Source organism: Equus przewalskii, chromosome 6 (genome assembly GCF_037783145.1).
Source record: "Equus przewalskii isolate Varuska chromosome 6, EquPr2, whole genome shotgun sequence".
In the NCBI taxonomy this organism is placed as follows: Eukaryota; Metazoa; Chordata; class Mammalia; order Perissodactyla; family Equidae; genus Equus; species Equus przewalskii.
This window is the reverse complement of record NC_091836.1, coordinates 67,468,373-67,494,279: the sequence shown is the minus strand read 5'-3', so window position 1 is coordinate 67,494,279 and position 25,907 is coordinate 67,468,373. Positions and strand designations below refer to the sequence as shown.

The window sequence follows — 25,907 nt, the reverse complement described above, 5'->3', positions numbered from 1 at the left end:
TCGACTTTATATGTGGGACGCCTACCACAGCATGGCATGCCAAGCGGTGCCATGTCCGCACCTGGGATCTGAACCATCGAACCCCGGGCGGCCGAGAAGCAGAACGTGTAAACTTAACCACTGTGCCACCAGGCCGGCCCCTGGTTTTTTTTTTAAGGTGGGAAAATGTCAAAAGGCAAATATTTAGTAGCAATGGAAAAAAATTAACTTTTTCTCATGGATGGACATGTTACCTCCTATTTGTTAAAAAAAAGAGATTGGCTCTGCTCTGTTGGGCCTAGTATGACTATTTAATGGTTAACCTCCTAATAAATTGAGATAACTGGTCATTTCTGATTCTACCCTAGTGCTTTTTTTCCTCAAGTGAATTGCATTGTGTATTAAGAGAGACTCATTTTGGGGCTGGCCCCGTGGCCGAGTGGTTAAGTTCACGTGCTCCGCTTCAGCGGCCCAGGGTTTCGCCCATTCAGATTCTGGGCGTGGACATGGCACTGCTCCTCAGGTCATTCTGAGGCAGCATCCCACATAGCACAACCAGAGGCTCTCACAACTAGAATATACAACTATGTACTGGGGGGCTTTGGGGAGAAGAAGACGAAAAAAAAAGATGGGCAACAGATGTTAGCTCAGGTGCCAGTCTTTTACAAAAAAAAAAAAGAGATTCATTTCAACAAACGTTTATTGCAAACCTACCATATCAGGCAGTAGAAAATACAAAGATGACTAAGAAGCAGTTGCTGTGCTTGAGGAGTACAGTCTAGTAGGAAAGTCAAACATGTAAACAAAGAATTGCATCAAAAGATGGTAAGAGAGGTAAAAACTAGTTATACAATGATGAGATGAAGGCGGATCAATGAAAACTGCTTGAGGGGGTCCAGGAAAACTCCAGAGAGGAGGCACTCCGGCTGAGTGTTAACTGATGATTAGGACTTCGCCACTGTCCACAGGGGTAGAACCTTGGAACAGTAAAATGAATTATCATTTTTAAGTGCTTACTATGTGCCAGATACTGTACTGAATACTTTACATTTATTTTCTCATTAAATCATCACTGCTAATAAAACTGGGAGAGATTTAATATGGCTGGAACGGATGTAATGTGGAGAGCAGTGAATGAATCTAGTGAATTAGACAAATGTCAGATTATAAAGACCTTTGTACACCATGTTTAAGTTTGAATTTTTATTCTCAAGTAGTGTAGAGCCATTAACTGGTTGAAAGTAGAGGAAAAACATAATTAGATATGTGTTCTAGAAAGATTACTTTGCTTGTAGAGGATGGATTAGGGGAGTTGGAGGCCAGACCCATGACTTTTGCATTTGCGTAGGGCAGATATGAGACTCAAACTGAGGTAAAATAGCTGTGGGGAGGAAAGAAGCTGTCATAATAGCAATCCACATGACTTGTGACCCACTAAGTAGGGGGTTGGGAATGGAGTCAAAAGAAGGAATTGTCTAGAATGATTCCTTAGTTTATGGCCTGTCCATCAGGATACATCTAGTAGGTCCTTAATTAAGATAGGAAACTTGGAGGAAGAGCGGATTTTGCAGGAAATGTAATGTTAGGTTTGTGTCATGGGATAGGGGTAGGTAAGTTCCGTTTGGAATGTGTTGAGATGGAGGTGCCTGATATTAATGATATCTGAGGCTTAACAGGTAAGATGGACTAAAGATGTGGATTGGGGGTTGTCAGGGTATAGGTAGTACTAGAAATGTGGGAATAGATGAACTGGCACAGAGATAGCATAGACCATTAAGATGACCAAAGATATGACCCTTTGGAACACTGACTTTTTTCTTTTACAGAGATAAACAAAACAGTATAATTTATGATATTATATCCTAAGAGTTACAGTTGATTTGTCTCTCTGACATTCAAAGCCTGTCAGTATGCAAACTCTTTATGATAAAATTAGGATACCTCTTTTCATAATGCCTAAAGATTTCAATAAGAATCAACATTTTTTAAATAAAAATTGTATACATTTAAGATGTACAACATGATGACTTGATATACATAGTGAAATGATTACTACAGTCAAGGTAATTGATATATCTTCTCGCATAGTTACCATTTGTGTGTGTGTGATGAGAGCAGCCAAAATCTACTCCCAGCAAATTGCCAGTGTTCAGTCCAGTATTATTAATCACCATGCTGTATGCTGGAACACTGACATTTGAGGGTCAGGTGGAAGAAATGAAGCCAGCAAAGTAGACTGAGAACAAGTAATCAGAGTTGTAGGAGAACTCAGAGAGCCTGATGTCACAGAGTACAAAGACATTTCTAGAAGGACTAACAGTATTAGTTGCCTCTGAGAGGATGAGTGAGATGAAGAGGTTTGACCCATTGAGGTTTGACCCATAAAAATTTCGGGTAAAAGACCAAGTAAACGTAATAAGGATATTGTGAGCAGTAGATTGTTGGAAGCAGAAGCTAGATTTCAGTGAGTTGAAAAGGTGAATAGGAGACTGAAGGAGCATTTTCTTATGTTTCTGCATTGCCCTGCATATTCCTTTGCATAAACTACATACTCGTTAATCATGAGAGAATCCTAGAATTTCAGAGGTGAAGGGAAGTCTTGCTACTGTATAAAAGAAAAAAATAAAGTCCAGAGAGATTTATGACTTGTCTGGCCAACCAAGTTCACATGGAGAATTGGTAGGAGAGTCACGACTAGACCCCTTTGTAGGTTAAGAGCTGATGTGGTTGAAACACAGGCTTGGGAGTCAGTCAGATCTGAGTTTGGACCAACACTGTTACTTAAGAAGTGGGACGTTGGGGAAGTTACTGAATCTCTCTCTGCTTTAGTTTTCCTCATCTGTAAAATAAAGATAATTGCATACATTGCATATTAGTTCTGAGAATTAATACCTGGCACATAGTAAGGACTCCATAATTCTTTTGCCTTAAAAACATGTCTTTAGGGGGCCAGTCTGGTGGCATAGTGGTTAAGTTCACTTGCTCCACTTTGGTGGCCTGGGGTTCATGGGTTTTGATCCCAGGTGCAGACCTACACAGTGCTCATCAAGCCATGCTGTGGTGGTGTCCCACATACAAAATAGAGGAAGACTGATGTACATGTTAGCTCAGCGACAATCTTCCTCACCAAAAAAAAGAAAAAGTACCTTTACTAGACATGTCCTTTTGCATTTCTTTTATTAGCAACAGTAGAAACCTGAAACTATAAAAAGGGAGATTAGTATTTTGAACAGATTTCAGAGATTAAAAGCATTCTTCCTCACTGAGTTTAGACTTACAGATACCTGTATAATGTCTCATACACATCTTACTGTTAAAGCTCTGTGAGTGCTTACTTAAAGGAAATAGTGTGCCCTCGTTGCAATGAGGGTAGGAACTTCCTCCAGAAATAAGAAATTTTGTAACCAAATTATAAAATTATGTAAAATTTTGTGAGCTCAGCACTGCATTAAATGGGGATATAGAGATATCTAAGCACAGTCCTTGCTGTCAGAGAGATTACTGCCTTGTAGGGGAGAGAAACAAATATCCTAATAAATGCCGTGAAGTTTATACTTGGACAGTGAGGGTACAAAGGAGGGTGAGTGGTTGCTTCTGCCGAATAGAGAGGGATCAGAAAAGGCTTCGAGCACGAGGTATAGTTTGAGCTGAGTGTTGAAAGATGAGTTTTTGCCGGCAGGGGAGGATTTCTGAATAAAGTAAAGAGCAGCATGTTTAAAGATACAGAAGAATGAAACTAGCGCATTTGGGGAAGCGCTGTATGCTCTGGAGCCTAGGATGAAGGAGACAAGAAGAGAGCAATGAGGCCAAACAGAAAGGCAGGAGTGAGATCATGGAAGGCTTTGAAATTTGGACTTTGTCTTGTAAGTGATGGGAGTCATTTCAGGGTTATAATTTGCATTTTGATTCCTCTCTACCATGTCATTTTAAAGGTGTACTCCTATAGGGCAATAAATGCATGCTAAATCTTAAATAGGCATTGAGCTTAATCACCCACATGGCCGTGGAGCTGAAAACTAGGGTTTGTGTAACGGGGAATGCATCTAGGTGAGTGACTTGTGTGTTTAGGTGAGTGAGTGAGAGGTTTTTGGAAGCAGAGGAAAGCACAAGAAATTTGTTTTAAATGTTTTCACTTATTGAGCACCTATTATATGCTACACTTCCACATATTTTAGCTTATTATTCCTTACCGCTATTATTCCTGTTGTTCAAATAGGGGAAAATACGTCTTTTGGTTAAGTGACTTGCTCAAGGCATGTAGCAAGTAAGTGGCAGTCTGACATTTAACTCCTGTCTCTACCTCTAAGCGCTCTAGAGCAGATCTGCTATAGGGATTGTCGGCATAACCTCTTCAGCCCTCTTGAGTATCTGTGCATCTTTGCCCCTCCTTGATGCTGATGCGGAGGCCAAGAGACCAGAGTAATGCACAACAGCTTTGAAACATTTAGTTTACCATGGTAAACTAGCACTAGGGGATCCCCACCTGTGGGTACTAGCCCCTCTGTAGCATGCCAGCTAACCTAATTGGTTAGATCTGGCTGGAGTCACATCTAAGCAGCAGGACTACAGAAGCAGGAAATTTACTTGGGATTTGCAGAATTGTTGGAATAGATTTTCTTCCCTCTCCATAATGCACTTCATTCTCATGTGTTTCTTTTAATATTTTGCAGGTTTACCTTAAGGTAAAGGAGCCTATATTTCAGCAGGTAATTTTTAGAAATTATTACACATTTGATTGTTTAGCAATACTTGCTGCCTTGTGTTTTCCTTTTCTAGTAAATTATATGCAGATACAGCTTCTGAAAATGAAATCGTAGATATCCTGAGAAAGTCCATTGTTTAAAACGGAGGTTGCAAATGCAAACGCCTAGAGGAGCCAGGTGTGGATAATAGGAGTATACCTGGGACAGCCAGTGCCCAGGCCCGGCTGGCTGTGGGGAGTCAGTGACGCAGGTGCGGCATGGCTCTTAGAAGCAGGAAAAAACAGGAAGCGTTATGCACATACACATATAAAATCTGTTTTATGACAGTATTTTCTAGAAAAGATAGACTGAAAAATCCTTGAATATTTTCCCCTAATGTATATTTTAATGAGACTTTTGCCGGGGAGGTTATTTACATTGAGGGAAGCAAACATAGGAAACTTTGCTTTAGGAAATAGTGATTTGAGTGCATCCCACAATGAAACGAGAGTGAAATAAAGTAGCAGACCCTAAATAAAGAGAGCTTTTGTTTATTGAGTGCTACCATGTGCCTGGCACTATGCTCATTACTACACCAGACTCTGATCTCCCCAGCAGTCCCACAAATTAGCAATTATTGTCCACATTTTAAGGGAGATGAGCTCAGAGATATTAATTTGCCCCAGGGTTACACAGTTATCACAGGGCAGAGCCAGAATTGTAACTTAGATTTGTTTAAATCTTGTCTCCCTTTTTTCAACAAAGTAGCAAACAAAAATAAATAAATAAGCACACGTTTCAGGAGTATTGGAGGCTTTGTAGTTTTAGAATATTTGTGCTTATATAACAAGTAAATGTTCCTGTAACTTTTTAAGCTTAAACTAGACGATAATCATCTGACTGAGATCTGTTTTTTGAAATAAATTCCAAAACCACATTATTGTGCCTTCCTTTTCTACAGGCCAGCTGAAAGTAGATGTCATGGGAGAGGTCATTCTCACTTTCCTGTTGATCATAGCTTGAAATGGTGTCATTGTGTAATTACCCCTTTATTTAGAAAGATTTACTGACACAGTGTAAAAAATGAAGTAAGTTTATTTATATGAAGAATACTTCAGTTTTTATGAATTTCTTGTTTGCCTTTATAAGAAAGAGAAATCGTAACCACCAAAAACCAAAATTTAGAAATTTGGGATTAATTTTTATAAGTTTATGACCATCAAGTTCCCATTTTGTATTTTAGACCTATTTTGACAGTATGTTTATGTAATAAAAGTAACCAATTATTCATATAACTTCCAATGCTGCAATTTCTATGTGTTTTTCCAGTCATAAATATTGTCTTGTCTGTATATGATGGGGATGAGGTTTGCTGATAGGAGGGGAAGCAGGATGAAAGCTTACAGCTATGGTTTATATCCTAAGCCTAGAGATTACAAATCAGGATAGAGAAGTGCAGAAGGAGGGCAGTGCTCAGGTAAAGTGGATAAGCGACTGAGTGTAGAAGACATTCATTCATTCAGCAGATGTCCACTGTGTACGTTCTCAGTACCAGATTCTGAGCTGGGAGTTGGAAGGAGATAGGCAGCAGAGCAGAGACTTTAAAATCTGAAGTCAGGCAGACCTAGATTCAAATCTAGTCTCTCCACTTACTAGCAGGTTTGAGCTTTGGTGTCCTAATTATTCAACAAACACTTTTTAACGGCCTTCCAATATGCCAGATGCTGTCCTAGACACAGGAGATAGACTCATGATTGAAATAACGAAGTCCCTGCTCTTAAAGAGCTCATCATACTGCGTCTCTGAAATTGGTATAATAACCTCCTGAGGTTGTCTGAGGTGGAATGAGATAATGCGTGTAAAACCCTTAGCACATAGTAAACACTCTGAATGTTAGCTAATACCAAAGCAAATAAGACGTGGCTGCTGGTCTCAAGGAGCTCACCGTCTGGTCAGGAAGATAGACTTGTGAAAAATATGTGTAGTTTATGTCTTGTAACGCATATGCAGAAGCAGTGCTAACGTAGACGGGCACAATCTGCCTGCTTAGATGACTCAGGGTAGGATTACAAAATACATCTATTGCATACACCTACATTATTACTTACTCTGGTATTGAAAAACAAGTAAGGGAAAGTGACCCACTATTGTGATCCAATGGTATTTCTCACTGCTTTATTTGAGCTTTATTCAAAGAGGCCTTTGCCTCAGATGTCTAACCTGGAATGTCCTGTGCTGATCTAAGTAGTTAGAATTGATACTTTCTGTTTATACTTAGGGCTTTTAAAAATCTATCCCTGATTATTTTCTGAGTATCATTCTTAAGAAAAAAGAACTGCTCTTTATGAGAATCTTCTATTTGTCAGTTTAGAGTATTGCTCTCATTCTTTCATATGACTGTTGGTATTCTTATGTACCAAAACTTAGAAAAATTGTTTAGGAATTTCTAAGTGGAAAAATTGTTTGGGAATTTGTGGGTAGATTTATAATAACTTTTAAGATCTTTAAAATTATGGAAAAGGAGAGGAAAGCAATGTTGTCTAACCTGAAGGACCTCTAACTTGAGAGTTTAGAATCTTGATTTCTTACCACTTTGATTTCCTGAGCTTTGGAATCTTGTTTTTTTGCCACTTCACTATCCATGGGCAAATTTCATGCTGTGCCTGTTCTTACCTATAATACCCCATTCTCATCTGTAAAATGTTCAAAATTGGGAGAGGTATTTTTTCACAAGGATAATGTAAAAATAATTAATATAAGATAATGCAAAGCACAAGGCAATAAACATAGTAATACAGTATGATACTAAAAATACATATTAAGATGGAAGGTGACATGCATAAATTTCTACCTGTGATAATCACGAAAGCTTCTGAAAGGAGATATTTGAGTTGGGCCCAGATAAGTATGTAGTGATATACAGTTAGAAGAAAGAGTTAATAAACACTTTAAAAGTATCTGTCCCCAGCAGGATGATTGCTAATCAGATTAGCTTCCCTGAGGGAGAAAATACTGATAACAGTCCTACTTTACTGTATCAAATCCAAGGTGATGCAAACATCTCCAAAGGAAACCCAGTGCTGTTTGTTTAATTCAGTGCCCTTGCAAAGGACAACACTCAAATCACATCGCTGTCACACTCAATAGAGACACCAGTATATCTTAAGAAGGAAACAAAAAGAAAAGCATGCATGAGAAGAGATTAAAAGAACTTTTAAGAAGTTAGTGAACTCTCTTTAAGCAGCTAACTGACAAATCAGTAATTGAATATCTCAGATGAGATCTCATCTAATGTCTCGAAGAGTGCTTAAAATCTTCCTGCCAAAGCAGATGTCGCCTCAAGATTGTTTCTAGACATGACTGTCATGTCATTGCCTTCCAGTTTGACCCTCAGAGTTTGCAAGAAGGAACACACTATGTACACAATTTGAAAAATGGGAACTTAAGCAGATATATTTAAATTTTATTCTTTTCTTCATTTGTGCCATTTTATTACAAATTAGAGATGTAAGAAAACTACTGTGTAAGCACACTTGGAAAGGAAGCAAAAGAAGCTAACATTTTTGAGTGTCTGCTCTGTGCTAAATATTGTATAATCTGTCATGTAGTTTATATAGATTGACTTACCTGTTATCTTGCTAAAATATCAGCAAACCTGTGTAGAAATTCTCACCTTCATTTTATAGGTGAGATAGATAACTGAGAGTCAGAAAGGTTAAGTAATTTGCCCAATATTTCTCACCTAGTTACTGCAGAGCTAGAAATTGAACCCAAGTGTTTTTATTCCAAAGCCCATATTCCTTCCATGATATGATGATGCCCCTGCAGCAGAATCTGTACTTTGAAATCTAATTTATCAGAAAGATTCATTTTTAAAAAGAATGAAAAATACTATTTAGATTTGAGTGTGATGATGAAATTATTAGAAAAAATGTGAAGACTGAATATGTAAAACTTAGGTAGAGCTAAGCCAGAATTCAGTTATCAACTTTAAAAACTGCCCAGAGTCAAATATAAGTGAAGTACTTTGGGAATAAAAAGAGATTAAGTAATTTCTATAGAAGGATTTCAGCAAGACTTCACACAGGAGATGATGTTTGAGTAGGATTTATTTGACCATTGAAAATTTTTATTTTTTTATTTTATTTTTTTATTTTTTGCTGAAGAAGATTAGCCCTGAACTAACATCTGTGCCAGTCTTCCTCCACTTTATATGTGGGTCAGGTGGAATACATCCGTGCCCATCATCCAAACGCATGAACGCGTGTCACTGAAGCAGAGCGCACCAAACTTAACCACTATGCTACAGGGCCCAACCCCCCAGAACTTGTTTTTATACATTATCTCTTAACATCTCCCAGCACAATAGTATTCTGGGGGATACTATTTGGGAAATCCTGTGCTAAAATAGAAGCTCCTGCAGGACATAAGAGAGGAAGGAAGACTGGTCCAAATTGTGAAGCACTAGATGTCATGCTAAAGTTTGGATCTCATGCTTTTGCCATTGACGGAGGCATGGCATTCTAAGATCTATGTCAGATGCTTCTGGCAGTCATGTGTAGGAGGGATTAGAAGGCTGTATAGTTAGGATTTTAAATCATTTCTAAGTGTCTACAAAAGCTTTTTTTTTTTTACCATTAGACCTCATTGCCTTATGAGACTTGTGAAGTTGTTTTATAGTTACAAAGTAATATCTACATTTAGCCTTTTAGCATTTAAACTATCATCTATTTATGTAGGAAACACCAACCTTTTAGTCTTATCATATAAGAGTAACTTATATTAACTCCCAAAATAAAATGCTTCCTTACATCCTATTTTGACTATAATTATAGGAAGATGAAACCACAGTCACCTAGTTCAGTCTCTTTCTTTTACAAGTGAGAGTCCAAGGCCAAGGTAAATGAAATGACTTGTTCAAGATTATATAGTGAGGCAGTAATCAGTTGGTAGAAAAATCTAGATCCGGGGCTGGCCCCGTGGCTGAGTGGTTAAGTTCGCGCGTTCCGCTGCAGGCGGCCCAGTGTTTCGTTAGTTCGAATCCTGGGCGCGGACATGGCACTGCTCATCAGACCACGCTGAGGCAGCGTCCCACATGCCACAACTAGAAGAACCCACAACGAAGAATACACAACTACGTACCGGGGGGCTTTGGGGAGAAAAAGGAAAAAATAAAATCTTTAAAAAAAAAAAAAAAAAAAAAAAAAAAAATCTAGATCCCCCAACCCCAGCCCTTGGCTTTTTCTGTTAGAGGTTCTTTACTATGTTTGGGCAATTAATTATGATAATTATGATTGTCATTAATGTACTGAGTGAGTCAATTACAAACTCCAAATGCCTAAATCCCATTTCCTGTCACCACAGGTTCCCGCTCACTGGGGCTTTATCCACAAATCCCTACGTGATGTCCCACTCTAATGAATTGTTCTTTTTTCTTTCTTTAATTATTTTATTGAGGTCATATCAGGTTATAACATTATATAAATTTCAGGTGTACATTATTTTATGTCAGTTTCTGAATAGACTGCATTGTGTTCACCACCAGTACTCTAGTTTTATCCGTCACCGTACAGATGCGCCCCTTACCCGTGTTGTCCGCCCGCCCCCGTCTGATGAACTGTTCTTATCACAGGCGAGCTGAGTGCCTTTCTCCCAGAGTGAAAGACTTGAGCTCCCTCTGGAGATTCAAATGTGAAATTAATGATTATTCTAGTGGGTTAGTATGGAATTGTTTCTTTATTGTTTAAATATGTCTATTTTTAGACACTACCAAACTTACAGAAAAGTTGCAAGAACAGTACAAAGAACCTTTTTCCCCTGAACCACTTGAAAGTATGTTGTCAACATGTTGGAACATGATCACTTAAGATAGTGTCCACCAGACTTCTGCACTGTAAAGTTATTGTTTATCCCCTCAAAATTAATAAGAACTTTGTAGTAGATTTGAGATTTATGAAAATACTCTGTTAATTATTAAACTTTCAACTTATTTATTTTTATTTCTGTGGACTTATATATTCCTACTTTATTCAATGAATTATGATTTGTTACTCATTTATTTTGGTTTACAGATTGTCTGAGATCTGGTGTTTGTGTCCTTTTGACATGTTCCCATCATGCTTTGAGTATTCCTTACTCTTTGGCATGAGAAGATGTTCCAGGCTCATCTTGTTCTTCCCCTGCCCAGGCCTGGAGTCAGCCATATCTCCACGGAGCCCTAGTTCCTTTTAGTGGAGAATGGAATTTAGAAACCAGATCCAGGTGCTAGATATTTGATTACATATGTGTCTCCTCTACTAGACTGAGCTCACTGAGGTCAGGAATAGTGTGTCTTTTCATCTTGGAATGATGGATGCCTAGTCCAGTGGCTATCACCCAGTCAATATTCAGTGAGCACTTGATAGAAAATAAACTGGTCAGTTATGTGGAACTCCTCTCCGTGTTTTGGCTTAATCCGAGGAATAGACCGTAAGGAATGAGTTATGGAGAATGTTAACTCTGAAGAAATATTGAAAGTCAGTCTTCCTCATTATCATCAGAATAATTATTGTATATCTACGGTCTCCAAGGGCCCACACTACAGCCCTATCCCACTTACTTTGCCCTCTTTTACCTCTCAGTTTCATCTGTCTTCAAATCTTTCCACACAGGCATCTGACTACCAACTCACAGAACAAAACATTTGTCTTTTTCTGCTTTTCTCAAAATACCTTACCTTTCTTTTTAACTGATAAACAAAAATATAATATGCTTTTTTTCCTAGGCTATAGGTTCCTTGAAGATAAATACCAGGTCTCAGTTTACACACAGCATATTTCTAGGATGCTTTAGCAGAGAGAAAACACTAATATTTTCATAGTCTTTGGAGCTTGGAGACTGAAAAAATAATTAAATATGGAAAGCTATAAAAATTCCTCATAGGGCTAGCCCGGTGGCGCAGCAGTTAAGCGTGCCTGTTCCAATTCGGCGGCCCAGGGTTTATCGGTTTGGATCCCGGGTGTGCACATGGCACCACTTGGCAAGCCATGCTGTGGTAGGCGTCCCACATAGAAAGTAGAGGAAGATGGGCACGGATGTTAGCTCAGGGCCAGCCTTCCTCAGCAAAAAGGAGGATTGGCAGATGTTAGCTCAGGGCTAATCTTCCTCAAAAAAAAAAAAAACCTTGTAAAAATATTTTTAGATGAAAATTGCAAGGAGCAGAAAAGTATGTATTCTATTTTCTTTTTTATTTTAAAAAATGACTAATATTAGACTATGCATAGGAAAAAAGTTGCGAGTGTCATGTGGCCACCTCTAGCTGCCAAGCTTTTACACTTGGACATATTGCCAGCTGAACAAAATGAGTCTTCTATAAAAACAGAAGGAGAAAATGGATACTGAGTAGACCACTAGGAGGTTCTGCCACAGATTCCTAGGGGAGAATCAGAATATATGGGGTGGCGGTGCTTGTGGAGAAAAGAAAATTAATTTGAAAAAGCCCCGTTATGCTGCCAGGGTATAGGTTCTGTCTTATCCAGCATTTGCTATGTCTAACGTACTCCCTGACAATCTGTTCTGCTTGACTTCTGTATGCTGATGATTTATGTATCTGTTTCTTTAGCTCACATTTTTCTTGTAAGTTTAGACCCAGATAATCCAACTCCTGCCAAAGAGCTCTACTCGGATACCTCAGCAGCAACTCAAACTCTGAATATATCTAGAAATGAAGTTGCCATTTTCCTCCCCAATCTTTCTTCTCTTCATGTATTCTCTAACCCAGTAAACAATTTCACCATGCACCTAACTGCCCAAGTCATGAACCAGGCCATCATTGACTTTCCCAACGTTTCCTAACTCCCATATCAAATTAATTGTCAGTCCAAGCCCTAAGTATCTCCCTAATCTGTCCATTTCTCTCCATTCCGCTGATACTGGCCTAGTCCAGGCTCCATCTCTCGCCTAGGTTACTGCAATAGCTTATCATTGGTCTGTTTTCCATCAGTCTTACCTCCCTCCAATTCATTCTCCACCCAGCAAGACAGGGACGTCTTTCTACTACGTGAGTGATCGTGTTGAGCTACTACTGGAACTGTCCTTGAGTTCCGTAGCTCTGAAGATAGCATCCAACTCCTTAACGTGACTTGAAAAGCCAAACTTGACCTCTGCTTACCTTTCTGGCTCCATTTTTCTCACTCTTTGCTCCAACAATGTATTCTAGACATGCTGACTTTCTTCTAGTCCCCAGAATATAAGCTATGCCAGTTACTCTCTTCCACTTTCTCTTAATAATGTTTCAGTTGTTAATAATAATGCTTCTCCTACTAGTGCTTCAGTTATAAAATATCATATCCTCCATGAAAGTCTTTCTGATCTTCGTAAATCTGGATTAGGTAGCCTTCCTACATGCTTACAAAGTACTCTGTCCAGTCCCTCTCACAGAGTTAAAATACTACATTTTAATTGCCTGGTTACTTCTCTCTCCTCACTAGACTGTAATTGCTGTGAGGACAGGGAGCACGCCTTTACTGTTCACCGTTATAGCAGTGTGGCTACACTTATGGATTCAAGCTGGCAATCAGACTCTCACAGGCTTTAATCTAATACTATGTTTACTTAGCTTTATAGGAGGATACAAGTTGGAGGATACAGCAGGTACAACACTTTCATCGGGAAATTCAGAGCTGTCCATGTACACAGCTTCTTTTGCCCTCTCATCCGCATAAGTTACATACAGCTGCAGGGATGAGAGCTAAGCACAGTCGAGGTCGTTGTAACACATAGAAGCTACAGCCCCTTTTTCTGATCATTCTTTATAATAGGCATCTTTTAGACTGTTTTCCTGCGGATCCCAAGCCTCCAACCTAGATACAGTCTTTCACCACAACCACAGCAGACACAACATTCCCCATTTATCTTAACTGTTGTATTCAAGGCTGGGACACTGAGGTAATTTTCAACCAGGCCTGCATCAGCCCACTCTGGATCTTAACCCTTTACTCACAGCACTATATCCCCTCGGTGTAGTATAATACTCAATAAATGCTTGTTGAATTCCACTTAATAGAGACCACAAGTAGTAGGCAAGAGTCATATCAAGGCCTCATAAGAGAGTCCACCTAAAACATCAAGATATAGAAATGTTGAAAGTAAACGTATGGGAAAATATAAATCATGCTAACACTAAGCAAAAGAAATATGATATAGTTGTTTTAATATCAGACAAAATAGACTTTAAGGGGACAGCGTTTCTATTGATAAAGAGGGATTACTTCATAGTATTAGAAGTATTCAATTCATCAGAAAATTATGATAATCAAAATTTATATGTACCTCTAATGTATATCATGCCTCAAAATATATAAGGCAAAGATTGACAGACCTAGAAGAAAAAGAAGACAAATCTATAATCTTAGGTGACTTTAATACATAGCTTTCAGTAATTGATAGAGGATATAGAAGATTTAAACAACATGATTAAAAAACTTGACCAATAGGGCAAATGTAAAATACCGCACCCAGCAATCGCAGGAACACGTTTTTCTGTAGCACTCAGAGAACAGTTATGAAAATTGACCATATGCTTGCTCACACAGCAAGTCTTAAATTTCATAGTATTGGAATCAGAATATAATTTCTGACTATAATGAATTATGTTAGAATATAAGTAATATAATTCTAAATAACACATGGATCAAAGAAGTCATAGAAATTGGAAAATATTTTGAATCATAATGAAAAAAATACATGTTAAAACTTGTAGGATTCAGCAAAATTAGTACTTGAAGGGAAATATCTAGCCTTAAAATGTGTATAGCAGAAAAAAAAAATCTAAAAAAGGAAAGATTTAGCATATATGTCAAGAAGAGAGGGAAAGATAAAAAGAAAAATGAATACAATAGAAAACAAACATACTATAGGGAAAGTCAGCAAAGCCAAAAAGTGCTTCTTCAAAAGACAAGTAAAATTAACAAACCCTTGGTGAATTCAAGGGAGAAGAAGGCAAGCACAAATAATATCAGAAATGAGAAGGAGATACCACATGAAGTCCTAGAGGCATTAAAAAGTTAATTGAATATTATGAACAACTTTATGCCAATACATTTAAATTTTTATTTTTTTTAATGGACAAATTCCTGGAAAACTTAATAAAGAATAGAAAACCTAGGGGCCGGCCCCATGACTGAGTGGTTAAGTTTGTGTGCTCTGCTTCCACGGCCCAGGGTTTTGCCAGTTCAGATCCTGGGCATGGACATGGCACTGCTCATCAGGCCATGCTGAGGTGGCGTCCCACATAGCACAACCAGAGGCACTCACAACTAGAATATACAACTATGTACTGGGGGGCTTTGGGGAGAAAAAGGAAGAATAAAATCTTTAAGAAAAAAAAAAACCACAATGAGATACCACTACACACCCAACAAAATGGCTAAAATCAAAAGGACTTTATAGGGGCCGGCCCCGTGGCTGAGTAGTTAAGTTCGTGCACTCTGCTTTGGCAGCCCAGGGTTTCGCCGGTTCGAATCCTGGGAGCAGACATGGCACTGCTTGTCAAGCCGTGCTGAGGCAGCATCCCACATGCCACAACTAGAAGGACCCACAACTAAAAATACACAACTATGTACCAGGGGGCTTTGGGAGAAAAAAGGAAAAATAAAATCTTTTAAAAAAATGGACTTTATAGTACCAAGTGCTGGCTGGCAAGGATGTTAAGCAACCCTCATACACTGCTGGTGGGAGTGTTAATTGGTATAACCACTTTGGAATACAGTTTGTATAAACTGCTAAAGTTGAATTTATGTATACTGTGTGATCCAGCAGTTTGACTCCTAGGCATATGCCCAAAGAAATCCCCGAACATATACACCAAAAATATATATTAAAATGTTTATAGCAGGGTTATTATAAATAGCTAAAAATCAGACCCCAGTGTCCATCAGCAGTAGAATGAATGTGTAAAATACACATATTCAAATAATGGAATATTAGATAGCAGTGAAAACTAATACGCCACACAGTTCATATAACAAGTTAAATGAGGCTCACACACATAATACTGAGTAAAACAAGCTTGACACAAATAAATATATACTATAGAGTTCTTTTTTTGTGTGTTTTCTTTTGAGGAAGATTAGCCCTGAGCTAACATCTGCCACTAATCCTCCTCTTTTTGCTGAGGAATACTGGCCCTGAGCTAACATCCATGCCCATCTTCCTCTACTTTCTATGTGGGACGCCTACCACAGCATGGCTTGGCAAGCGGTGCCATGTCCGCACCCGGGATCCGAACTGGTGAACCCTGGGCTGCCGAAGCGGAACGTGTGCACTTAACCCCTGCAGCACTGGGCCAGCCCTAGAGTTCCATTTATAATGAGGTTCAAAACAGGCAAAACTAAACTAATGTTAGAAGTCAGGATAGTGGTAAACCTTGGGGAAAGAGGTTATTTTTTGTGTGATAATCATCAAACTGTGTTTGTTTCGAGCACTTTTCTGTATGTGTGTTATAGTTCAATTTTTAAAGTTTTTTAAAGTTAAGAAAGGAACGAGTAAGTAAGAAAATGACAGACAATCAAATGAAAAAATAGGTTTGAACAATAGAGGACATCAAATGGCCAGTAAACATAACATACAACGTTCAGCTTGTAATCAGGGAAATACATATTAAAAACCACATAGATTGACAAAACTTTAGAAGTCTGACTATAGCATGTGTTGGTGAGTATGTGGCACAAAAGAAACACTCATACACATTGATTGGAGTAAACATTGGTATAAGCACTTTGGAAAATAGTTTGACTTTTTCAGTAATTTTGATAATGCACATAGCATCTCACCCAGCAGTTCCATTCCTAAGTACATAGCCTAGAGAAACCTGCGTGCATGTGCGCTGAGAGGGGTAAGAATGTTCATAGCAGTGAAAACTGGAAATACCCAGAAAGTCCATCAACACAAGGGTGGGTAAATAAATCGTGGTATTTTTATCCAGTTAAATGGTATATAACATCAAAAATGAGTGAACTGTGTCTACATACATAACCTAACTGAATCTTAAGACAAGATAAAAACAAATGTATGCAATATTCTATTGTAAATTAAAATTCAAAAAACAGTATTTTTTAGGAATGCATATTTAAGAGACCAGTTCAAGTTAGTAAATATGTAAAGAAAATCAAGAAAATATTTATTATGAAAGTCAGGAGAGTGGTTTCCTCTAAGGAGGAGGGGAGAGGGTGAACTGGGAAGAAATGCCTGCAGCGCTTCTGGGCTGTTAATGGGGATCCGTTTCTTGACTTGAACGGTACCTTCCCAGCTATTGGTTTTATTAATACTTGTTAAACTGTGCATTTTTATTCTATGCAAAATTTTCTGTATTTAATATTTCATACTTTAAAAGTTAAATTTTACTACCAGGTTCAATTTTCCAGACAGTAGTACCTAACCAGTGCTCAATATAGAGAGAAAGAGGTTAGTTGATGGAGCCAAGTCTAGAAAGATGTGGGAGCATCTAGAATAAACACAGGGGAATCGGTTAACCTCAGTCGGGAAGAAATGGACACCTGTTTCTCTAGAGATTAGGAATGGGAGAAAGAATGCAGGGAGAGGGCCAGCCCCAGTGGCCTAGTGGTTAAGTTCAGTGTGCTCTGCTTTGGCAGCCCACGTTCAGTTTCCAGGCACGGACCTACACCTCTCTGTTAGCAGCCATGCTGTGCTGGCAGCCCACATACTAAAAAATATAGACGGAGATTGGCACAGATGTTAGCTCAGGGCAAATCATCCTCAGCAAAAAGAAAAAAAATGCAGGGAGAGGATACATATGAATGTGGAAACATTTAGGAGGAGAGTTTAAAAGAGTTCAGATTTATGTTGTTACAAAATGGGAAGTAGAGTCATGTGCTGAAAGTGAAGCTAAAGAGAAATGAAGGGTCTGGGGAGTATGAAGCCAAATTATACCATTTGTTCAGGTTTCAGCAGATATTTAAAATGTCATGTAACCATTCAGAATTAAAATTGATTATGGGACTTCTGATATTGGTTGTTTATAAGCAGGCTTTTAATTCTTCATAATTACACATTTAAAAAAATCCTGTTCTTTAAAATGTATGAAAGAGAATAAATATTTATATTTAATTGGGAGGGCAATTTTTGTAGGCAAAATGTACTTCCTTTGCCAAAGAATAATGATTTTACTAACTTCATTTTTCCTTTCTTATTCAGGTCATGTATGGAATGTTGGTCTTCACATTAGTACTGCGATCTGTTTATATTGTTACGTGGTAAGTAGTTTGGGTCACCAGCACTATAATGAGGGTATATTCGGGTGGTAAATCTATAGCCTAAATTGAAAAAACACGTAAAACCCAACTCCAGCAGGGATGTTGATAGAATACCATAACTCAACATTTATTATGGTGGATTACGAGAATATAAGTTGTTAATAGGCATTACAAGAAGACAAGAGTTTCAAAATTAAAGAAATTTGAGAAGAGTTGTGTATGATGGCCTCCTTTTGAATATTTATAATGTATGTTAATATATTAAAGGCCGTGAGAAATCCTACAGCAAAAAAAAAATTGTTTTTATGTTTCTCAAACTACTTGACTAGGGAATGCTTTTTACAGAACACCTCTCAAGGAAGGCTATTAATGTCACAAAGAATCAGTATTCCAGAAAGATCACTTAGGAAATAGGCATAATCTTTATAGGGTTTATGAAGATTAAATAAGAAATATTCATGTGAGTACCTTACATAGGGCCTGGCTATACAGCAGGTGCTCAGTAAATAAATAGCATGATTTATAGGTTTCTTCTTTTTTTTTTTCTTTCTTAATGAAACTTTTTATTTTGAGGTGATTGTAAAAGCATATGTGTAAAAAATAGTAGAGAGCAATCCCCTCTACCATTTACCAGTTTTCTCTAATGATAGCATCTTGTAAAACTATAGTACAGCATCACAACCAGGATTTGACACTGATGGAATCAAGATACAGAACAACTCCATCACCACAGGATCCCTGTGTTATCCTTTTATAGCCACACCCACCTCCCTCCCACCCTACCCCCACCCCCATCCTTAACCCCTGGCAAACACTAATCTGTTCTTCATTTCTATGATTTTTTTCATTTCATGAATGTTATGTAAATGGAGTTATACAGTATATACCACCTTTGGGATTATCCTTTTGCACTTAGCATAATTCACTAGAGGTCCATACAAGTCATTGAGTGTATCAGTAGTTTATTCCTTTCTATTGCTGAGTAGTATTCCATGGTATGGGTGTTCCACAGTTTAACTGTTCACCTGTTGAATGACATGTAGATTGTTTCCAGTTTTTTTTCTTAAGATTGGCACCTGAGCTAACAACTGTTGCCAATCTTCTTTTTGCTGCTTCTTCTTCCCCCAAAGCCTCCCAGTACATAGTTGTATGTCGTAGTTGTAGGTCCTTCTGGTTGTGCTATGTGGGACACCGCCTTAGCATGGCCTGACGAGCAGTGCCATGTCCGCACCCAGAATCTGAACTGGCAAAACCCTGGGCCACCGTAGTGGAGTGCATGAACTTAACCACTCTGCCACAGGGCTGGCCCCGTAGATTGTTGGCAGTTTTTGACTATAATGAATAAAGCTGCTATGAACATTTCTTTACAGGTTTTTGTGTAAAAATATAAGCGTTCATTTCTCTGCAATAAATGAACAAAGTGGAATTGCTAGATTGATAGTTGTATGTTTATTGTTTGATAGTTGTATGTTTAGTTTTTCTCAAAAGCGCCAAACTGTTTTCCAGAGTGGCTCTGCCATTTTATATTCCCACCAGCAGTATATGAGTGATCCAGTTTCTGCACATCCTTATCAACATTTGGTGTTGTCACTGTTTTTTATTTTAGCCATTCTTATAGATGTTCTGGTACCTTATTGTGGTTTCAATTCTAATTTCCCTAATGTCTAATCATGTTGACATATTTTCCTTGCTTATTTGCCATCTATATATCCTCTTTGGTGAAATGTCTGTTCTCGTCTTTGCCCATTTTCTAATGGGATCATTCTCTTCTTTTTTTCCGGTTGAGTTCTGAGAGTATATTCTAGGTACTAATCTTTTATCAAATATGTTGCTCACAAATATTTTCTCCCAGTCTCTATCTTGTGTTTTCACAGAGTCTTTCACACAGCAGAAGTTTTTAGTTTTGATGCAGTCCAATTTATCAATTTTCCTTCTATGGATCATGGTTTGGTGTCAAGGGTGAGGACTCTATGCTGGCCCTAGATTTTCTCCTGTGTTTTTTTCTAAAAGTTTTGTATAGTTTTACATTTTACATTTAAGTCCATGGTTTATTCTGAGTTAATTTTTGTATAAGGTGTGAGGCTTCAGTTGAGGTCCATTTTTTTACCTATGGGTGTCCACCTGCTCCAAGACCATTGGTTAAAAAGATGATCCTTTCTCTGTTGAATTGCTTTTGCACCTTTCTCAAAAATTATTGCATATATTTGTGTTGGTCTACTTCTGGGTTTTTTGTTCTGTTGCATTGACCTATGTGTCTATCCCTCCACCAGTGCCACAATCTCTTGATTACTATAGCTTTCGAATAACTCTTCAAATCATGGAAACTGATTCCTCTCACTTCTTTCTCAAAATTGTTTTTGCTGTTTGGGTTTCGTTTTTTTTTTCTTTTTTGTCTTTCCATATAAATTTTAGAATAGCATTGTCTATATTTAAAATCTTGTTGGGATTTTGATAGGAATTACATTAACCCTGCATATCAATTTGTGAAGAATTGATGTCTTTACAACATTGTCTTCCAATCTGTGAACTCAATGTCTCTCTCCCTTTATTTAAATCATCTTTGATTTCTTTCATCAGCATTTTGGAGTTTTCAGTTTTTGAGCAATTGTAAATGGTATTGTATTTTTATATTTTGGTGTCCACATGTTCGTTGCTATCATATAGACATAAAATTGATTTTCTTTATGTTTATCTTGTTTTCTGCCACCTTGCTGAACTTAATAGTTGTATGAGACTTCTGTAGATTCCTCAAGGTTGACTGCAAATAGGGAGAGTTTGCATCATCCTTTCTAATGTGTGTGCTTTGGATTTGCTTTTTTGCCTTGTTGCCCTGACTAGAACTTGCAGGGCTACGTTGAATAAGAGTGGTGAGAGCACATAGCCTTGCTTTGTTCCCAGTCTTAGGGAAAAGTACTCAGTCCTTCACCGTTGAGTATAACATTAGCTGTATGGGTTTGTAGATGCTCTTTATCAGGTTGATCATCTCTTTACCTCATTTTCTGAGAATCTTTATCATGAATGTGTGTTGAATTTTGTCAGATGCTTTTTCCACATCAGTTGATTTGATATATGTTTTTTTCCTGTAGTCTGTTAGTATGGTGGATTGCATTGATTGATTTTCAAATACTGAACCAGCTTTTATTCTGAATGAACCCCACGTAGTCAGGGTGTAAAATTCTTTTTCTGGATTGCTGAATGATACTTGTTAATGTTTTGTTAAGGATTTTTAAATCTATATTCATGAAGGTTATTGGTTTATTGTTTTATTTTTTGTGCTCTCTTTGATTTTGAGAGCAGGGTAATACTAGCTTCATAAAATGAATTGGGAAATGTTCCCTCTTGTTCTGTTTTCTGGCAGAAATTGTGTAGAATTGGTGTTAATTCTTTAAATGTTTGGTGGAATTTTCCAGTGAAATCACCTGGGCCTGTAGTTTTTTCAGGGGGAGAATTTTAAAATTACGAATTCAATTTTCTCAGTAATTACAAGGCTTTTCAGATTATCAGTTTCCTATTGGGTGAGTTGTGGTAGTTTGTGTTTTTTGAGGCATTAGTCCATTCCATCTAAGTTGTCAAAATTTGTGTGTGTAGAGTTGTTTATAATATTTTCTGGTTTTCCTTTTGATGTCTGCAGGGTTTATAGCAACAGCCCATTTTATTCTTGATATTGAGGATATGTGAGTCCTCTCTCTCTCTGTCTCTCTCTCTCTTTTTTTTGGTCAGTCTTGCTAGAAATGTGTCAGTTTTATTGATCTTTTAAAAAACAGATTTTTTTTTTGTTTCATGGATTTTATCAATTATTTTTCAGTTTTCAGTTTCACTGATTTCTGCTCTTTATTTCCTTGCTTCTGCTTGTTTTGGGTTTATTTTGCTCTTTTTTTCCAATGTTCTTGAGGTAGAAGCTTAGATTATTGATTTGAGACTTTTCCTCTTTCATAGTAAGCATTTAGTGTTATAAATGTCCCTGTCAGCACTAGTTTAGCTGTGTACCAAAAATGTTGATATTTTGTATTTTCATTTTCATTCAGTTCAGTGTATGTTTTTAAATTTCCCTTGAGACTTCCTTTTTACCCATGGATTGTTTAGAAGTATGTTGTTTAGTATTCAAGTCTTTGAATATTTTTTTGTTATCATTCTTAATTGATTTCTAGTTTGATTCCATTGTGGTGGAAGAACACATTCTGTATGACTTCATTTCTTTTAAATTAGCTGAGGTTTGTTTATGGGCCAAGATATGGTCTATCTTGATATATGTTCCATGTGTGCTTGAAAGGAATATATTCTGCTGATGTTGGGTGAAATGTTCTGTGAATGTCTGTTAGATTGTGTTGTTTGATGGTTGTGTCAGGGGTCCCCAAGACCACCCTCAGGTTCAATGATTTGCTAGAAGGACTCACAAAACTCAGAAAAACTGTTGTACCCGAGGTTACATTTGTTACTCAGAGGTCAAACTGTTACAGCATGGCCCAGGGCCCCAAGCACACAAAAACAGGCATTTACTATTAATCACATTATTAGTATAAACTTTATTCTTTGGCCCAAGATGTCAGGGGATATAAGACGGTCTTATAGAGCAGGATATTCTAAGAACTAAGGTTATCTCACAAGAACCAGCCAAGGGCCACTCCTTTCTTTGGATTGTGCAATGTTTGCATACCCCAGGCCGACTGAATTAGCCATTTGCTGCACAGCGGTGTTGTTGAGTTCCTTTATATCCTTGTTGATTTTCTGTCTAGTTCTTCTATCATTTGTTGAGAGAGGAGCTTTGAAGTCTCCAAATACCAATGTGGATTTGTCTGTTTCTCCTTCATTCTATCAGTTTTTGCTTCATCTTCTGATTCACCTCCTTTTGCAGTTCTTTTGTTTGCTGCATAGACATTTAGAATTGTTACGTCTTCTTGGTGGATTGACCTTTTTGCCAGGATGTAATGTCTCTGGTCATTTTCTTTGGTCTGAACTCTACTTTATCTCATATTAACATAGCCATGTTAATGTAGCTTTGTTTTGACTAATGTTTGCATGATATTTTTTTTCATCCTTTTACTTTCAACCTGTCTATATAGTTATATTAGAGGTGAGTTTCCTTTGGACATTGTATATTTGGGTCATGATTTTTAATCCACTCTTCCAATCTTTCTCTCTCTGGCTCTCTCTCTCTCTCTTTTTTTTTTTTTTTTTTTTTTTGCTGAAGAAAATTCACCCTGAGCTAACATCTGTGCCAGTCTTCTCTTTTTGTATGTGGGCCACTACCACAGCATGGCCACTGACAGAGAAGTGGTATAGGTCCACACCCAGGAACCAAACCTGGGCTGCCAAAGCAGAGCATGCCGAACTTTACTAGGCCACAGGGCCAGCCCGCTAATCTCTCTTAATTGGTGTATTTAGATCATTTACTTTAATGTAGTTAATATATTAAGGATTAAGTCTGCCATTTTGTTTTCTGTTTGTTCTGTATGTTCTCTGTTTTCTTTTTCCTGCCTTCCTATGTGTTACATGAACATTTTTTAGAATTCCATTTTAGTATATCTGTAGTGTTTGTGACTCGTTTTCTTTGGCTAGCTTTTTTAGTGATTGTTCTTGGTATTACATTTTATATATATTTGACCATATATATGACCAGAGACAGAGAAGGACATTACATCCTGACAAAAAGGTCAATCCACCAAGAAGACATAACAATTCTAAATGTCTATGCAGCAAACAAAAGAACTGCAAAAGGAGGTGAATCAGAAGATGAAGCAAAAACTGATAGAATGAAGGAGAATATATATATATATATACACACACACACATCACAGTCTAATGGTGTCAACATTTTACCTGTTCCAGTGACGTATAGAAACCTTATCTCCTCTTTACATACCTGTATTAGTGTCCTAGAGTTGCTGTAACTAAGTACCACAAATGGGGTAGCTTAAAATAACTGAAATTTATTGTTTCACAGTTCTGGAGGCTCTAAGTCAGAAATCAAGGTGTCAGTAGGGCCATGCTTTCTCTGAACCTTGTAGGGCAATCCATCTGCACTTCTTCCTGGCTTCTGGTGGTTTGCTGGCAGTCTTTGGCATTCCTTGATTTTTCCCTGCATAATTCCAGTCTCTGCCTTTGTCATGACACGGTGTTCTCCTTGTGTCTCTGTGTCTTTACATGGCTCTCTTCTTATAAGGACAACAATCTATTGGATTAAGAGTCCACCCTACTCCAATATGACTTCATTTGAACTTAACTAATTATAACTGCAATGACTCTATTTCCAAATAAGGTCACATTCTGAGATATTAGGGGTTAAGACTTAAACATATCTTTTTAAGGGGAAACAATTCAACCCATAACAGTTGAAATATTTCAAATATTATAAATATTATAATAAACATATATAAAAACTGCCCCATTTAAAATATAATTATCTTAAATATTTTCTCTACATGCATTTATAACCATATTAGACAATATTATGTTTTTTGCCCCAACCATAAAACATGATTTAGAAACTCAAGAGGAGAAGGAAAATGTATTCTATTTTCCCATATTTTTACTCTTTCTATTTCTTTTTCTTCCTTTCTAACATTCCAAGATCCTTTTCTCATCGTTTCCTTTCTGTTTAGAAAACATCCTTAGCCATTCTTTTAGGGTAGATCTGTTGGCAACATATCCTCTTAGTTTTCCTTCATCTGAGAATGTCTTGATTTCTGTTTCATTCCTGAAGGATATTTTCACTGGATATAGAATTCTAGGTTGACAGTTCTTTTCTTTCAGAACTTGAAAAATGTTGTGCCACTTCCTTCTGGACTTGAAGTTTTCTGATGAGAAATCCTGTCATTCAAATTGTTTTTCCCCTGTAGTATAGGTGAGGTGGTGTTTCTCTCTCACTCCTTTCAAGATTTTTCCCTTGTCTTTAGTTTTCAGAAGTTTGACTATGGTGTGTCATGATGTGCATTTATTTGGATCTAACCTGTTTGAGGGTGGCTCAGCTTCTTGACTCTCTGGGTTTATAGTGTGTTTTTGTTTGTTTGTTTATTTATGGTTATTTTGCCAAATCTGAAAGTTTTCAGCAATTATTTCATCAAGTACTTTTTCAGCTCTGCCCTCTTTCTCCTCCCCTTCCTGGATACCAATAACATGAATGCTAGATGTTTTGTTGTAGTCCTACAGGTTCCTGAGTGCCACCTCCCCCCTGCAGGTACTGGTAGCAGTCCAGGTTTCTCCTCAACCTCTCTTGGCACATCATGGGGGAAGGAGCTCCTCATTACTGCTGGGATGAGGTAGGAATTCCCACTCTCTGCTGGGCCTTTCTGCTGCCACCCTAATTATTTCTTACCATGTGGCCTCCATTGACACCTCAGTGGTTTGACCTTTTTACCTCTGGCCTGTGGTAGAAGTTTCAACTCTCCAGTAGATCTCCTCTCACACCACTCTGGTGGGGAGGGAGAAGAACACCTCATTGTTGCCACATGAGAATGGAAGTCCAGGATCTCCACATGGTCTGCAGGGAATGGGGAGCTCATGACTGCTGGGTGAGGGTGAAAGTCCCAGCCTCTCCCTGCTTGGCCTTAGCCTGGCAGGAGGTTGGGGCATCTTCTTACAGCCTGATGAGGAAGTAAGTTTAGGCTCGCACTCAGCCTTTGCAGCATGGATGGAGGTGAGGCCACAGTTTTTTCTGTGGTGTTTGACTGTAGAATAGTGTTTGTTGTATAAGTTTTCTGTCTTGTTAGGATGCTTCTTTCCTGGTCCTTTGGCTAGAAGGAGCAGGCTTTTGTTGGGCAGTTTTTTTGTTTGTGCCTAGTGGCATTTCTGGGTTGCTAGCTTCTTCAGTCCCAACTCTGGGACATATGAGGCAAAAATAAAATACGTGGAACTCATCACTGTAGTGTTACTCAGGTCCCAAAGTCCCTAACCAGTGTGCCTTCTTCTCTCTACCTTTCAGAGTTTCATGTTTATATATACTATTCAGGGTTTTTTATTGTACCTAGAGGGAAGAATAGGGGATTGTATGTCTGTTTCA

General features: G+C 37.9%; 1 protein-coding gene across 3 annotated transcripts in view; it reads left to right on the top strand.

The window, feature by feature from the left end:
- The window catches only part of ACER3 (alkaline ceramidase 3), a 150,745-nt gene that overhangs the window by 97,639 nt on the left and 27,199 nt on the right, over positions 1 to 25,907 (top strand). For all 3 annotated transcript variants that reach the window (XM_070624082.1, XM_070624084.1, XM_070624083.1), the window contains 2 exons: positions 4,650 to 4,685; positions 17,853 to 17,911. In XM_070624082.1, coding sequence (XP_070480183.1) covers positions 4,650 to 4,685; positions 17,853 to 17,911 — 95 coding nt within the window. The remainder of the gene's footprint in view (positions 1 to 4,649; positions 4,686 to 17,852; positions 17,912 to 25,907) is intronic.